General features: G+C 43.3%; 1 protein-coding gene across 7 annotated transcripts in view; it reads left to right on the plus strand.

Annotated features, from left to right (window-relative positions):
• CSPG4B (chondroitin sulfate proteoglycan family member 4B) overlaps window positions 1-14,528 on the plus strand; it is a 75,364-nt gene that overhangs the window by 15,927 nt on the left and 44,909 nt on the right. For 6 of the 7 annotated variants that reach the window (XM_023260695.2, XM_023260693.2, XM_023260694.2 and 3 more), the window contains exons 2-5: window positions 2,806-2,969; window positions 3,311-6,877; window positions 8,317-8,787; window positions 13,098-13,274. In XM_023260695.2, coding sequence (XP_023116463.2) covers window positions 2,806-2,969; window positions 3,311-6,877; window positions 8,317-8,787; window positions 13,098-13,274 — 4,379 coding nt within the window. The remainder of the gene's footprint in view (window positions 1-2,805; window positions 2,970-3,310; window positions 6,878-8,316; window positions 8,788-13,097; window positions 13,275-14,528) is intronic. The other variant, XM_023260699.2, reaches the window with a different exon arrangement.

The raw sequence follows: 14,528 nt of genomic DNA on the forward strand, positions 1-14,528 counted from the left end.
GATCGTGTGCCTCAGGACGCAGAATCTAAGGTGGAGAGAAACAGGAGCCTTCCTTATTAAGGACTGTTCTTAAGATCAACATTTGAGGAATGGAAGGGAACTGGAACGGGAGGAGAGAAAATTCCACTCGCGATGCAGTGCCAGTGGAACTGACCTCGAGGAGAGTTTTGAAGATGCTGGGGGCTCTCTACCAGCAAGGTTCATAGCAGCCAGGGTAGAAAGGCCTTTATGCCTGAAGGGTAGTGCATCACAGAAAACATTCACCTGTGGAAACCAGGTGCTTTGAAACCATAGATTTCTGGCTTATGGGGATGGGAACACAAATCTCTCAAGTGGGACACTGAGAGTGATGGTGAACAAGGCCACTCCTATCTACTTCTTGTTCCCAGACCCATGCATTATACTTCCCGGAGACACAGCAGGAGGTGTTTAAAGAGCTTTAATTTAAAGAACAACATCAGGTTGTTCCTACACTGTCAAGCCCTCACTTTCAGCGACATAGTATATGATGTGCCGGTGGATCCTATTGTCTTGGGCCCATTACCACACCTTCCTTGGAGTATAGGGCATGTCTTTGATTGTTGGGATGTTATTTGGCATCCCTTATTCGTGGATTAAACACTCCATGAGCTTTTCAGATGATAGCGCTATCTGAGTCAAGAAAGATAAATATATACCCAGAACATGTGTCTATTTTTGTGGAAATGAATCACTGACAATTCTAAAGAGAAAGGGTTTCATTGAAGTCGGCTTACCACCAAATGGACAGTTGGTCTCTCTTCAAGGGATAGTAACATATTAGGGATTGGTGTCGGACTCTGTTGGAGGCATGTTGGGCATTCAGCAGTAGCAGTAACTAGGAAAGCCTTGGTAAGAGGGAACCCGGACTGTTGGGTGCATGCATAGACTCCACCCCGCCACCATGGCTACCTCATCATGAGCCTGTTGTGCCAACATCATGAGCCTGTTGTGGCAGATGACAGAAGCTGGCTAATGTCAACTGGCCAAGTCACTGTCTGTCTTGTTGTTTAATGCATAGTCTGTGGTGGATGTTTTTTTGGCAGACATTAATATGCAACATAAAGATTTTCCCGCTTCCTGCATCAATCCCAGACTTCCTCGTTCCTACTCTTTCAGTCTTTCACATTCTAGGCTCTTGACCATCTGGCCAGGCCATTTGCCACTCTTTATCGGTCTTTATTTATTTGACTCTCAGGCCACTTCTCTCTGTGTAAAGTAGATGACTAGGTGTTCCACCCAAAGTCCTATCCATTTGGAGGACTTGCCCTTGCTAGTGGTTTTCATGGCCACCACTAGGAGGAGCTATGGTGCGGTTGGAGTCTGTTTTCATCACGCATCCGTAGGATGAGGCTGGCTCATCTGTGAACCACGCTCACGTGTTTTGTTCCTCCATCAGCTGGCAACACGGGATTGCCCCATGCAGCCATAGGTGTGAGCTGATGAAAGGTGCTGGCACAAAAATGGTGATGACTGGAGCTCTGGGCTGCCCTCTTGTGCACTTGCTCGTGCCTTCCTCTGGTCCTATTTATGCTCAATCCTGGATGTACCACTTCCATCTCTTTGATCCAGCTGTCATGGTCATTGTGTCACGTCTGTCCCACTGATAGTGGATCGTTGCAATTTCTATGCATCTGGGAGCCACTTTAGCGGTGAGTTCGCACCAATTTCCAGTAGTCTTTTCCAAGGTATTATAGCCTATATCCCTGGAGAGTGCCCCAACTTTAATGCTTTGTCCCCTTGTTCAGGTACCCTCAGTTGCATGTGTGTTCTTGCAGCTACAGGCAGTAGAATATACCTGCAGCGGTCCTACAGCTACACTAGGATCTAGTCCTTTTCTACCCATATCAAGCCCAACAGGTCTCCGCACAGGTTATGCTGTGACTTAACCTTTGTTTTAGGCCTAGCGGCCAGGAAGAGAGATGGTTGTGTATCTTCAGCGGTCAGATGTGACTTGTGAGGAGAGGCCTCTGCATTCTCTTTAAGCAAGGCACGTGCCAGCCTTAATAGGGGAATAGGCCACTTCTGCAGGCTAAGAGGGTTCGGAGAGATCTGGGGACCCCAGGTATTTGAATGCATCAACCCAGATGCCCCCAAGTCCATATGTCGAGGTCCTATTTCTTTTCCAACCAGGGCCTTAGCTTTGTCAGAGCAAGCCTATCATAGAGGAGACTTTAACTCTATTTGCAGCTGACTACTCTGACGATTAATTCCTGAGTGGGAGTCTTACCTTCTACTGCTCTCCTGCTGTAGGAAAGGAGAAAGACTTTATGTGCTGCCAGGGAAGCCCTCTAGCTTGTAATTGTCAACTAATCTCTCCTAGTTTTCCCTTATCTTTGTCCAAAGCTGCATTCAAACTGAGCAATAAACATCCAATTCATAGTCCTCCTAGCTGTTACTTGCCCCATATTTTTCACAGCCTGATCGTTCATAGCTGGCTCAGGTGTTCCCTTCTGCTCTTACACCAGTTCACCACCAGTGGTTTGAGATTATCCCTGTGGGAGGGAAGGAAGAGGAATTGGGTACATGGAGAAATAGACTTGGATTCAGTTTCAACGGAAGCCTTGGCCACCCTTCTTGAGAGTTCTGAAGAGGGACTGACCCATCAGAGCTGTTTTGAGTTGGGGCAAGAAAATATTGAGCCTTTGTACCCCCACATCAGATCTGTGGGCTACCCCAGCTTTCTTCAGCAGGGTCAGTCCCTGAAGGGAGATGACAATACAAAGTGGAATGGTCATTGTGTAATAAATTTACTAACTTATACTTCTCTTAAAAATGTTTCCCTAGCATCTTTTTATGGTGAAAGTTATGTGGAGCTCAACATCATAGAAGTTTCCTCTGAGTTATCTCTTCAATTAAAATTTCAAACCAGCAAACCACGGGGATTACTTTTTCTTGCAGCGGGGAAAAATGACTACTGTATTATAGAACTTCTATCAGGAAACTTACGGGTAAGATTTTCTTAAATCTTTAAACACATGTAAACATCCAATTACCGGAGGAAAAGCCATGAGAGAGAAAGAGAACAAAATAGCTGTCCATTTGATTACTATTACTAGAATAAAGTCATGTGCCATTTGAAAAGTTTGGATCTCCTCCGAGTTTACGAGCATGCCTGAAATATTCCAACTCTGACATTTTTTAGCCTCACTGTATAGCCCATAAATGTGGAAAGCAGTTTCAAGTCCAAGTTTCTCCCCCACCCCCCACCTCTCCGCCTTATGAATGGCCCTGTTTTCTCAATAAAATACAATAAGATGAGATTGATTAATTATGATTCTTTCTGTTTCAGGTGAGGGTGAATTTGGGTGCAGGTAAACAAGTGCTCCTTTCTGAGGAAAGACTTCGTACAGATGACCTGGTTTGGCATTTAGTGGAACTGTACTATGTTAAAAACAATGTCTCTCTGGTTATTGACAAACATTATGAGACAACGGGCCATATCACCGGTGAGGTGCACAATTTGCACTTTCAACACGGAATCTACATAGCAGGCCACGGTGGACTTGATGTCCCTTACCTGAATGGAGAGCTCCCCAATTTCCGCGGATGTATGGAGGATGTGCTATTCAACCAGGAGGAGATCCTGGCATCCCTTAGATCTTACCCTGGCTTTAAGAAGGTTTATGAAGTGTCACTAGGATGCAGTGACGAATTTTTTGCAGGAGAGGATGAAGCCATCAATTTCTTCAGCTCCAGATCCTACGTCACCTTCCCAGAATGGAAGGTGCCGGGGGAAGGGCTATTGGAATTTGCTTTACAGACTGGAACTCAACAAGCCTTGCTTTTATTTCAGTCAGGTAGAGAAGGAAATTTCGTTGCTTTGGAAATAGTTAACGGTCTACTGAGGGCTCATGTAGGATGGAGCAAAAGCAACACCCAGCTCTCTTCGTTTAGCTTAGTTAGTGACGACAAGTGGCACGTTATTCAACTGAAGTTCACTGGAAGTTCTCTGGCCCTGATGGTGGATGAGCAAGGGGTAAGGACATTGCTGCCTTTGCAAAGCAAGCCGTTTGTATCCGAAGGCCCCCTCTTTGTGGGAGGTCTTAATGCCCGTAAGGGAGAAGAAGTTAAGAAGTTAGGATTTGCCTCTGTGCCTAAGAAATCTGCTCGAGGAGTTTCTTTCAAAGGATGCTTAAGAGGCTTGGAAGCCAACTCAGAAAAGAGAGCACTGAAGGATGCCCTTGTTTCCAAAGATATAGCTGCTGGGTGTAAAACGAGGAGTAGTGATCATGAAAATCCTTTCATGACGACAATGGAAAACCTGCTTCGGTCAGAAGTTCCCCTTTCCACCACCGTCGTTGAGGCAGGCAAGCCTTTTTTTCAAGATGCGAGTAGCTATTTCTTGAGTCTGAGTAACTTGGAGATCCAAGAAGGTGGGCGAGCCTTACTGGAACAAAGGCATATGAAAGTGGATGTGGAATCTGAAGATTTGGCTGTCCCTCATTCTCAAATTCTATTTAAAATAGAGGAAATGCCCCTTCATGGGTTCCTTCAATTAGATGTTTCCCCTGTTCAGGAAATGGAGAAAGCTTTCACGCTGTTAGATTTGAGGCAAGGGAAAGTTTGGTATGTCCATGATGGTTCAGAAGACCCTAGGGATTTTTTCACATTTTCAGTCTCTTCCAACAGCAAGCAGAAGATGCCATTTTATCTGCAAGGCCGTGTTCCATATGTGTTCAACATTACTGTCATTCCAGTAAATGACCCCCCACACCTTAAGCTCCCCGAAGGAAACTTGCTTCTCTTGTTTGAGAATTCTAAGAAACGACTGACTCCAAATATAATACACGTGTCAGACCCTGACACAGATTCCTTGAGTCTTAGTTTCTCCATTCTTGGCAACTTCAATTCAGATGCTGGGTTTTTAGAAAACACCAATGATCCCGGGAAAGCGATCAATGGTTTTACACACGGGGATTTAAGAGATGGCAACATTTTCTACGTGCACAGAGGTCCTCGGAACTCCCGGATCCTTCTGAGAGCAAGTGATGGAGAGCTGGTTAGCAATACAGTAGTGTTACGGGTCATGGCTGTTCCTTGGGGCTTTGAAGTGGCCATTAGAACCGGTGTCGTTGTCCAGCAGGGTGGCACAGTTCTGATTACACAGAGTAACTTGTCGGTGGAGGTTAATGGTGAACCGCACGAGATGGAGATCCGCTATGCTATCACTCAGCCACCCCAATTTGGCCAGATTCAGCAGCAGGGGTCAAGTGGCGAATGGAAACAAGTTAGTACCTTTTCTCAGCATTCCATTGATCGGGGTCAGGTCCGGTACCATAGTACATTTCGAGAATTACAGCTAGCAAATGTTACAGATCACTTTAAATTTAAAGTTAACATAGAAGGAAAAGTCAGCGAGGAGCTAATGTTTCCGATTACCATACGGTGGCTAAGGTTTACACTTCTCAAAAATGTTCCTCTTAAGGTCAGTAAAATAAACAGACAAGTATTGAATTCTGATCATTTGCAGGCTGTGACAGAGGGTGTGGACGTAGCTCAGAAGGAACTGCATTTTAAGCTGCTGACCCCACCTAAGAAAGGAAAATTGCTACTTGGCAATAAAGTGCTAAAAACAAACTCAGTCTTCAGCCAACAAAACATTACAGACTCTAAGATAAGTTACGAGCCACAGGAGAGGCCCAGGGAAGACACACAAGATACCTTTAGGTTCTTGATTGTTGCGAAGCACATAGCATCAAAAGATTATACTTTCAGAATAAACTTCGAAGCAGATAAGACACGCATTACTGTGACTGACAGAGGATTATTTGTAAAAGAAGGAGAAGGGAAATTAATTACAAAATCAGAATTATTTGCTCAAACACTGGACAATCAGACCTTCCAATATAAAATCACCCAGAGTCCTCAACACGGGAAGCTGAAACTGATTAACTTGTCAGATCCTTTGAGAAGTCATGACAATATCACCGCATTCACTGATCAAGACCTAGTGGGCGAGCGACTGATGTATGTCCACGATGATTCTGAGACCCAGTGTGATGAATTCCTCCTTGTGGCCTCTGCCATAGCACCAGGCCAAGACGGAGTGGTCAGGGATCTTGACACAGAGCATTTATCTACAGAAATCAAAGTTACCATTTCTGTAGGGTTAAAGAATGATGAGAAGCCAGTGCGCGTGGTAGATAGGGTCTTTCATGTTGTGAGAAATGGCCAGCGCCTGCTGACCCTGGCAGATCTCTGTTACCATGACCCCGACTCAGATTTTGATGATGGGCAGTTGCTCTATACCCGGCGGGGCATCCCAAATGGGGACTTGGTGACAGCCAGTGACCTCTCTCAGAAACTATACCAGTTCAGGCAACGTGACCTTCAGGAAGGGCGAGTGCTCTTTAGGCATCGGGGTGCAGACTCTGCTCGCTTTGTGCTGTTCGTGACAGATGGTGTCCATTACACATCCTTCCTTCTAGAAGTCAGTGCCTCAGACCCTTATGTCCAGATAGCCAACAACACGGGGTTGCTTGTACAGAGAGGAGAGGGCAGCAGCCTCACAGCAGCTAACCTCAGTGTCACCACGAACCAAGATATCAGAACGGACCACGAGATCGAATTCCACATGGTACAGCCCCCGAAGCATGGCCGAGTGCTGGTCAACCACTCAGTGTCCCGCTTATTTTCCCTGCACGACATGAAACAAGGCCATGTGTTTTATAGGCATGACGGCAGAGGCAATTCTGATATGTTCAACGTGACAGTGAGAGTTAAAGAGGTGTATGTAGACGTAGGCATCTATGTGCGCGTGTACTCTGAAAGCCACCAACATGGCACCCAAATTCTGCTCCAGACCCTTGTTGTTGAAGAAGGAAAACCAGTAAAACTGAGTAGAGGAAGACTGCAGGTAGGTAGTCACCCTGGCGAGCATTCTGTCTCTCCATGAGTAATCTGTTTGCTTCTAAGAGCTATTTTTGTGTTAATTTCCCTCCTGGTATTCAGAATGACTTTTTTTTTTCTAAATGTAAATGCCATTGAAAAGAAAGGCTGGAAGGTTTCAGGATTTTGACACTACTGAGCTTCCTATAGTTGGAAATGGAATATAAGGAATCCTAAGTCTTATGTTAAAGCTTAGTGCACACCAGCACACACACTATCTGTGTATGTTTAGTGTAGGATGCACTACACTAAATGAGGAGGTGACGTGTGTATTGGAGTAAATTAAGGAATGAAGAGGTGATGTGTGTATTGGAGTAAATTAAGAGATCTTTACGTTTTTCATTTCTTATAGAAACACTGCCAACATTTCATTTCATCTGAATTACATTCATAATGGGATGAAGCAGGGTATAAAAACTTAGGGCAACTTAAACGTAAAAAGGATTCCTCGAACAGCAGAGGATGCTATATTACACAGTTAACTTCCTTAATGTGGTCTCATTTGGTTTCCTGAAATTGATGGATAAAATTGGCCTAGACTTGTGGAATGTCTGGGGTGAGACCTCACACCAGAAGGTTTCCTGGGGCTCCTCCTTAGAAGCTTCCAGCAGACAAAGCCCCACTGATCACACTTAGGAGATCGTGTTCTTTTTAGGGTAATCCTGTATAGGGTGTGTAAACTGTGATTTGTGACAACTGGCCACAAATACAGGCTATTCTGAATCTACCCTCAGGACTGCAAAGGAGTTTACTTGTTTGTGAAATGCAGCCAATAACATCAAGAGGAAATGAACACAAATCAGAAGCAATTTACTAAATGAGTTTGACTATCGGAATATGGGGGTCACCAGCTTTCCTCATTTCTTTTTTAGGATCTTGGAGAGTTTGTGTTTCACCACCAGGGGGCATGTGTAGTTTAGTGACTATAAATCAGTTACAATGACTGAGATGGATTTTGCTGAATCAATAAATTCAACATATATTGAAAACGCTGAGCCAGTTAAAGTGGGGAAGAAAAGTAAACTTTCCTCTAAAGTCTTGAAATTTTAGTGATTCAGCTTCTGCTTCTTCAACCATTTTTATTCCTTCTCCTTATACCATTTTATTTCTTTTTACCTCAACATTCTGAGTCCAGGGTATCTTCCTGCTGAGAATGATGCCTTGTTAATGCATTAGTAGCTTATCAAGTGTTGTTGACCATTACATTTCTTTGCAACCACGGCTAAATGCAAATATTGACATGGTCACCAGAACCAGACCCAGGCTTACACTGTGTATTAACCCTGATTGTAACTTAAGCCATTTGTAGACATTAATAGAAAACAATTTGGCTCATCAAAGGGTCTTGAGTCTTATGAGTATTGTGTTTTTCTTTTTGTATCTGTGTGTTATGTATAAAAACTCAAGGCTGTGCATGAAGATAATATTCCTGCAGAGGCAATGTTCATCGTCAGAATTCCGCCGATGCATGGATACCTCCGAAAATCTTTACCTGAAGAAGGCAGCTTGGGTGCAGATGAAAAGTCCCCTCTGATTTTTACACAACAGGATATTGATGATGGCAATATCCATTATGTACAGATAGCTCCTGAGCAACAACACGACCATTTTTTACTGGATGTGGTGAGTGGTATCCAAGCTGTGAATGGAATTGAAATTTTGGTGGATATCGTCCCTAAGCGGATTCCTCTGGAGGTACAAAATTTCACAGTCCAGGAAGGTGGTTCCAAAGCACTTCTGGAAGACTATCTCAAAATTCCAAGCAAATATTTTGAGGGAGTTGACTGTGAATTTGTTCTGCTCAAACCACCACAACACGGTTATGTTGAAAATTCTAATTTTCCAAGAATAAAGCTAATGAAGTTTACCAGGAAACAGGTAATAAATCTCAGTTAATACATTTGGGTATACGGGATAAGAGGAAAAAATTGCTATTTGTTATTTAGATTAATGGACTCTCAGGAGTGATGAAACTTGAAAGAGGGTCCAGCTTAACCTCCTAACAGATGCTAGAAGCCTCTTCCATGGTAACCCTATAAAGAGGTCATCCAGCCATTATTTAAATATATTCAGCAATGGAGAACTCACTTCTTCTTGTAGTGGACACTTCCAGTTTAAAAACACATCAAATGTTAGAAAGTTCTTTATGCTGATCTGAAGTCTGCCACTTAGACACTTCTCCAAGGTCCTGGTTCTGGTAGCTCACAGAACAAATCAAGACCTCCTTTTGTAAAAACTCTTTAAATATTTGAAAGGAAAAGTTATCAAGTTCCCTTGGGTTTTATCTTCTTTGGCTTAAACATTTCTAGGTTCTCCCACTTTGCTCCTGTGTCATGGGCTTCTAGCCCCTGCATCATCCTGGCTGCCTAACGCTAGAGGACCTCCACACTCACTGCCCCACTCAACGTGTCACCCTAGATATTTAACCTAGACATGCTTTAGTCCCTAGTGGATTTACTCCTTTATTCGTTCCATTATTCAATCAACAGATGCTGATAGAGTGCTTACTTGGTACCGTGCCCTATGTGAGCATAGTGCTATCAATGGCTCCATGGTCCAGTCCCCACAATACAATACAACCTGGGTACAACTTCCAATCTAGTGTTCAGTGTAAAATAACTAATTAACTCTGGGCTGCTATCAGGTTTCTTTGCTTTGGGCTAGGTTGGTATTATTGTGAGATTTGGCTTTCTTATCATGAATAAAAGAATGATTTCCATTACTTTCTAAGTATTGAAAAGTATCTTACCACCATCTCCTGTATAAGATCCTAGGAATACGCACTCTTCAGGTTAGGGACCTTGAACAACCACCTGGCATCTCTGGGTATCTTTGTCTAGTTAGCTGTAAACCCATGTGGGCTGCTTTATTTTGCTTCTCAGGATTTCATCTTATCAACGGACTTGAATCGATTTATTAAACTCTTATTCTGTTTAAGTTGCTATGCAAGGTTGCCATGATAAGGAGCCATATTGCTTGCTCTCAGGAGATGCTGTGTGTGTGGGGGGGAGGGGATGAGGCATACAAGCTTTAATATGAGGTACCCCCTCTTGATGCCTCACAGAGCATTCTTCAGTGGTGCGAAGGAAGTTCAGAGTTGTTACATCTGACTCTAATTGAAGAGAATAGGGAAGACTTCACAGAGGGAATAACGTTTAAGCAAGACTTGAGGAAAGAGAGAAAGATCAGGGAGATAGCAGAGGAGAAAACATTTTTAAAAAGCAGCATGAACAAAGGCAACAGCCTAGCCAAGGGCATGGAGGTATTAAAGTGAATTGGTTCTGGGGGCTGCGGAACACCCCGCAAGACTTGTGGATGGGCTTAGGAGCGGCAGAGAGAACTGGGGCCAGACTGGGGGAGAGTCTTGAATTACATGTTGAGAGGGTTAGACTGAACCAGGAGGCATTAGGGGGCCATGGGGAGAAACAGAGAATCCTGAGGACTGAAAACAACCTTGGAAATCAGTGCTTCTCTACTGGGGACCCAGGGAAACTGATCCTTTAATGCCTCCCTGCAGACGTCTCTTCCTCATGGCTTCCATCTCAATGGCTGAACAAACCCTCCAAGATGACCACTTGCTCTGGTGCAAGTTGAATCTACTATTGTTCATCTTGTGTGCTCTAGGTGAGGGAGAGAGCACTAAATTGTGGTCCTGTCTTGGCCAATTCATTATTAATTACACTTCGTAAGAAGCGTGTCTTTAGAATGGTTGGTTGAAATCTGTAGGTCAAGTCTGTGTGTTCCCTGGAGTATCTATGTGATTGTGTAGCCTTGTTCACAGTCAAGGTCATGTTTGTCTGCTCTTCCAGATGACCCCTTCACACTTTGTCTTCCTATGTGACTCTAAGGTCTCCAGGTTTTGCGACATCACTGTTTTCACGTAAAGTGGCACTAATCCCTAACAACTAGTGGCTATAGTGTTAGTGGCTGGGAGAAGGAGCCCCTGGGCATGTTTGCCCTTCATTCATTCAGCAAATTGTTTTTGAATACCTATTATGTGTCCGGCATGCCAGTTCTAGGTCCTGGGGATACAGTGGTGAACATATCCAGCAATAATCCATGCTTTAATAATCTTTTCTCCTGGTGGAGGAAAGAAGGAGGCGGAGTGAGACAACAGACAAAACAAATAAGTGAAATAAATGGCATATTGAGTGAAGATTAGTGCTGTGGGGAAAAATAAACGAGGAAAGGGAGCTGGGAAATGCTGGAGCCTTCAGTGGTGTGTGTGTGTGTGTGTGTGTGTGTGTGTGTGTGTGTGTGTGTTCAGTGTCAAATCAAATGGTCGGGAGGCGCCATTGAGAAGGCAGCATCCAAGGAGATGCCTGGAGGAGGTGACGGATGGGTGAGTGGGTAGATATGGAAGAAGAGCATTCAGGCAGAGGGAAAGGCAAGTGAACAGCTGTGTGGAGAGCAGGAAAGGGACTCCATGCTGTGTCGGGAGAGCTGTAGATGAGGTTAAGGAGGTCCAGCACAGGAAGGCTTTCTACTTCTCCTTTAACATGAAGTGAAATGGGGAGCAAGGAGGGAGGGAACAGTCTGGTGACAGGAGACCGAATACTTTTCAACCTTTTAAGATTTTCTGTAAGTTTGTTATGTCTTTTAAGCTCAGGTGAGCTGATATTTTTCTAGTGTTAGAAGTCTAGAAATAGGCAAAATCCCCACCAAATCTTCTCTTTGCCTTTGGATTAATGCATATTAAGTGGCATGTAATTTGGGGGAGTACCACTCCAGTGAAGAAGCGATGTATTTCTCCAGGAAAAATACTGAGGAGGCAACTTGTACTTAAATACTATGTTCCTAAAGCATTTTTGGTATAAATTCTCTCACATTCTGATCAATGCCATCTTCCATGTTTATTTTCAAATAGCTTAAACCAGCATCTTTCAGAACTTGTGCTCAGACCTATGTTCTGGAATTCTTCTGCCCACAGAACTCCAAAGAAATTCCCATAGCACCTTTGTACAGTGGCCAAAACTTTCCCTTGAGACTCTTCATGAACTTTTCAACTCATCAGAAACACCTCTAAGAGATCAAAAGTATTTGCTCAAAGGAAGTGCACCATAGGAACGGGCAAAGTTGAACAGTTGAATTCTTTGGCAGTATTTTATCAAAACAAACACAACCTCAGAGACTTTTTCAGAAGTTCAGCTACTCCTGTTGGGCTTTGGAAGTTGTCTGCCATTGTCTGTTTGGGTCACAGACTCACTGAAGCTAAGTTCCCTTCCAGCTTTAAAACTCTCTTGGTCTCTAATTATGATCTTGTGCTCCTCAGTATTTTCCATCAGAGCCTTAAAGACATGAAAGGCATTCTGATCAAATTTGTGGTTATTACAAATCCAAGAGGAATAATTAATTCACTTACTGACCGTTTCAGAATGAAAATTAGAAAGATGAACCCTAACAGGGACCTAAGTAAAGGTTTTCATTTGTGTTATCAGGGTGAGGGAAGTCTGCCTTGATAGACAATTTGGTTTTGATGTATTTCATTATATTCTGTCCACAGGAGATATGTGGTAGCTAGTTACGGGTAGTGTCTGTTAAGAGATGTATCAAAAAATGATTGTGTTCTGGAGGAGGAACAGGATTAGGAGGTAGCATGTATAGTCTCTCATACAAAGAACAGTTAAAGAAATAATGCATGCTTAGTTCAGAAAAGAGAAGTTTGGGGAAACTTAATAGTTGCCCTGGTCCAGATGTCGCCAAACAACCAAAGTCCAACAAGTAAGTAGAAGCTTCAGCGCCTGAACCTAACATTCGGAATTGTCTAACAAAACATTCCACAACTTAAAACATTAGTCACTGTAAATACGAAAGTAGAGTCTGAATTTTAGTGGGTGTCATTCCACTGGAAGAGCAGCCAAATGATATCACTTACCTACAACACATTTTGTTTGGAGAAATAGCCTTTGAACTCAGGTTTCCCGATTACCAGTCTAGAGTTCTCTTTACTACCCCATGTTGCAGCATCATTCCATTCCTCCTCAAACTCATTTCCAGGATGTGGCATCGCTTCATAAAAACTATGCCATCCATCAAAATCTCCACTCTGATTGTTGGAATCCAACCTCATAGGATGAACACATGCTTCTGTGTTTCAGAGAGGCATAAAAATTAGGATGATAGCAATGTGTTCCTGTTTTTAAATCACATTTCAGTAAATTGGTGATTTTTGTTATTGGTCGTTATAGGTGGAAAATGAAGCGATTTACTATGTGCATGATGATAGTGAGGAGCTTCTTGACAATTTCACCGTCTTTGCAAATAGCTCAGAGCTTGGAAAACAGAGTTTGCCCCAAACTCTTTTTGTAACTGTGGAATCAGTAAATGATGAGGCTCCAGTAATAACAGCCAACAACATCCTTCAGGTAAGTGCTCCGTGCTTTTTATCATAGTAATCTCAACACTACCAATTTGATTTTCTTTTGTATTATTTCTAATGTTAAATAATAAGACATAGGACTATGTATGTATAATTAACATATTCCTACTGGTTTTAAATAAATGTTAGTTGTTACCAGGACATTCTGTTTGGTAACTGTTGGGAGATGATGAATCCCAACGAGTTACCGTCAGATTGTACTTCTTGAGTGGGTGTCATTCTCACTGTATTCCCCAAGGCATAGCCTCTTCTAGTTAGGGTGGGCAGGTGAGCATCAACTCCCTAGTGTGAAGTGTGTGACGTTGGGCAAGTTATTTAGCCCTTCAGTTTGCTTTTATCGAGGTGGTGGGAAATGGAGGCAGACTTGGAGGAGTAAGCGATAAAATGATGTAAAACTCTCCCACAGTGCCTGACACGTGGATGGGACCCAATAAATGGTAGCTATCATTACTGAAAAGCTCCAAGGCTGTACCAGTATTAGAATTAAAACAAAACAAAACAAAAACACTATACAGTCATGTGACAGTCTTTTGCTGTTTCTGGGAGCTTCCATCACTCTTCACTCTTTCGGAGACTCCCCTGGGGTGCTTCTTAGGCACTCACAGATAAACAAACGTGTTTTGGCTGTCGCATGGTGTCCACCACTTGGCTCCTCCCCTGATCTGAAGCCTGTTTACGCTCAAGTATCCCAAAGCTTTCATTTAGCAGATTTTCTTGGTCTTAAATCACTCGTTCTCACTGATCCTTCTTCTAAAGACTTGGGCGTGAATTTGCTGTTCTGGCTTGGAGAATAATTACAGCTACTGTAGTAGTAAGTGCTCAAAAAAGAATTGTTAGCTATTTACGGTATGTGCCAGGTAACACTCTTAAGAGCTTCTAGCTCACTGAGATGTGCTACCATTTCCCTCACTGGACCATTCCTCACTGGACAGACGAGGAAATCGCATGACAGCTGAATGACAGGCTGAGGACAGAGTGACAGCACGGGAGCCCGATGGCTTGTTCATGTCTTTTGTCATGCCCTCCACCAATGACTGACACCTAGTAGACAAAAAATATTTGGTGAAGGGAAGAGTAAATGAAAATATAAACTGTCAATACCCCCAGCACTGGCCCACGTTTCAGAGACCGGGCTTTTGTCTCCACTCTTTCTTCCTTTAGTGTAGCTGCATTTCTGGAAGAATCCTTGGCCCTTCGCACATTAAAGCTCCTGGGGGACTCATGCTTCAGATATGCCCAG

The sequence above is a fragment of the Felis catus genome, chromosome A1 (assembly GCF_018350175.1).
Source record: "Felis catus isolate Fca126 chromosome A1, F.catus_Fca126_mat1.0, whole genome shotgun sequence".
Classification (NCBI taxonomy): domain Eukaryota; kingdom Metazoa; phylum Chordata; class Mammalia; order Carnivora; family Felidae; genus Felis; species Felis catus.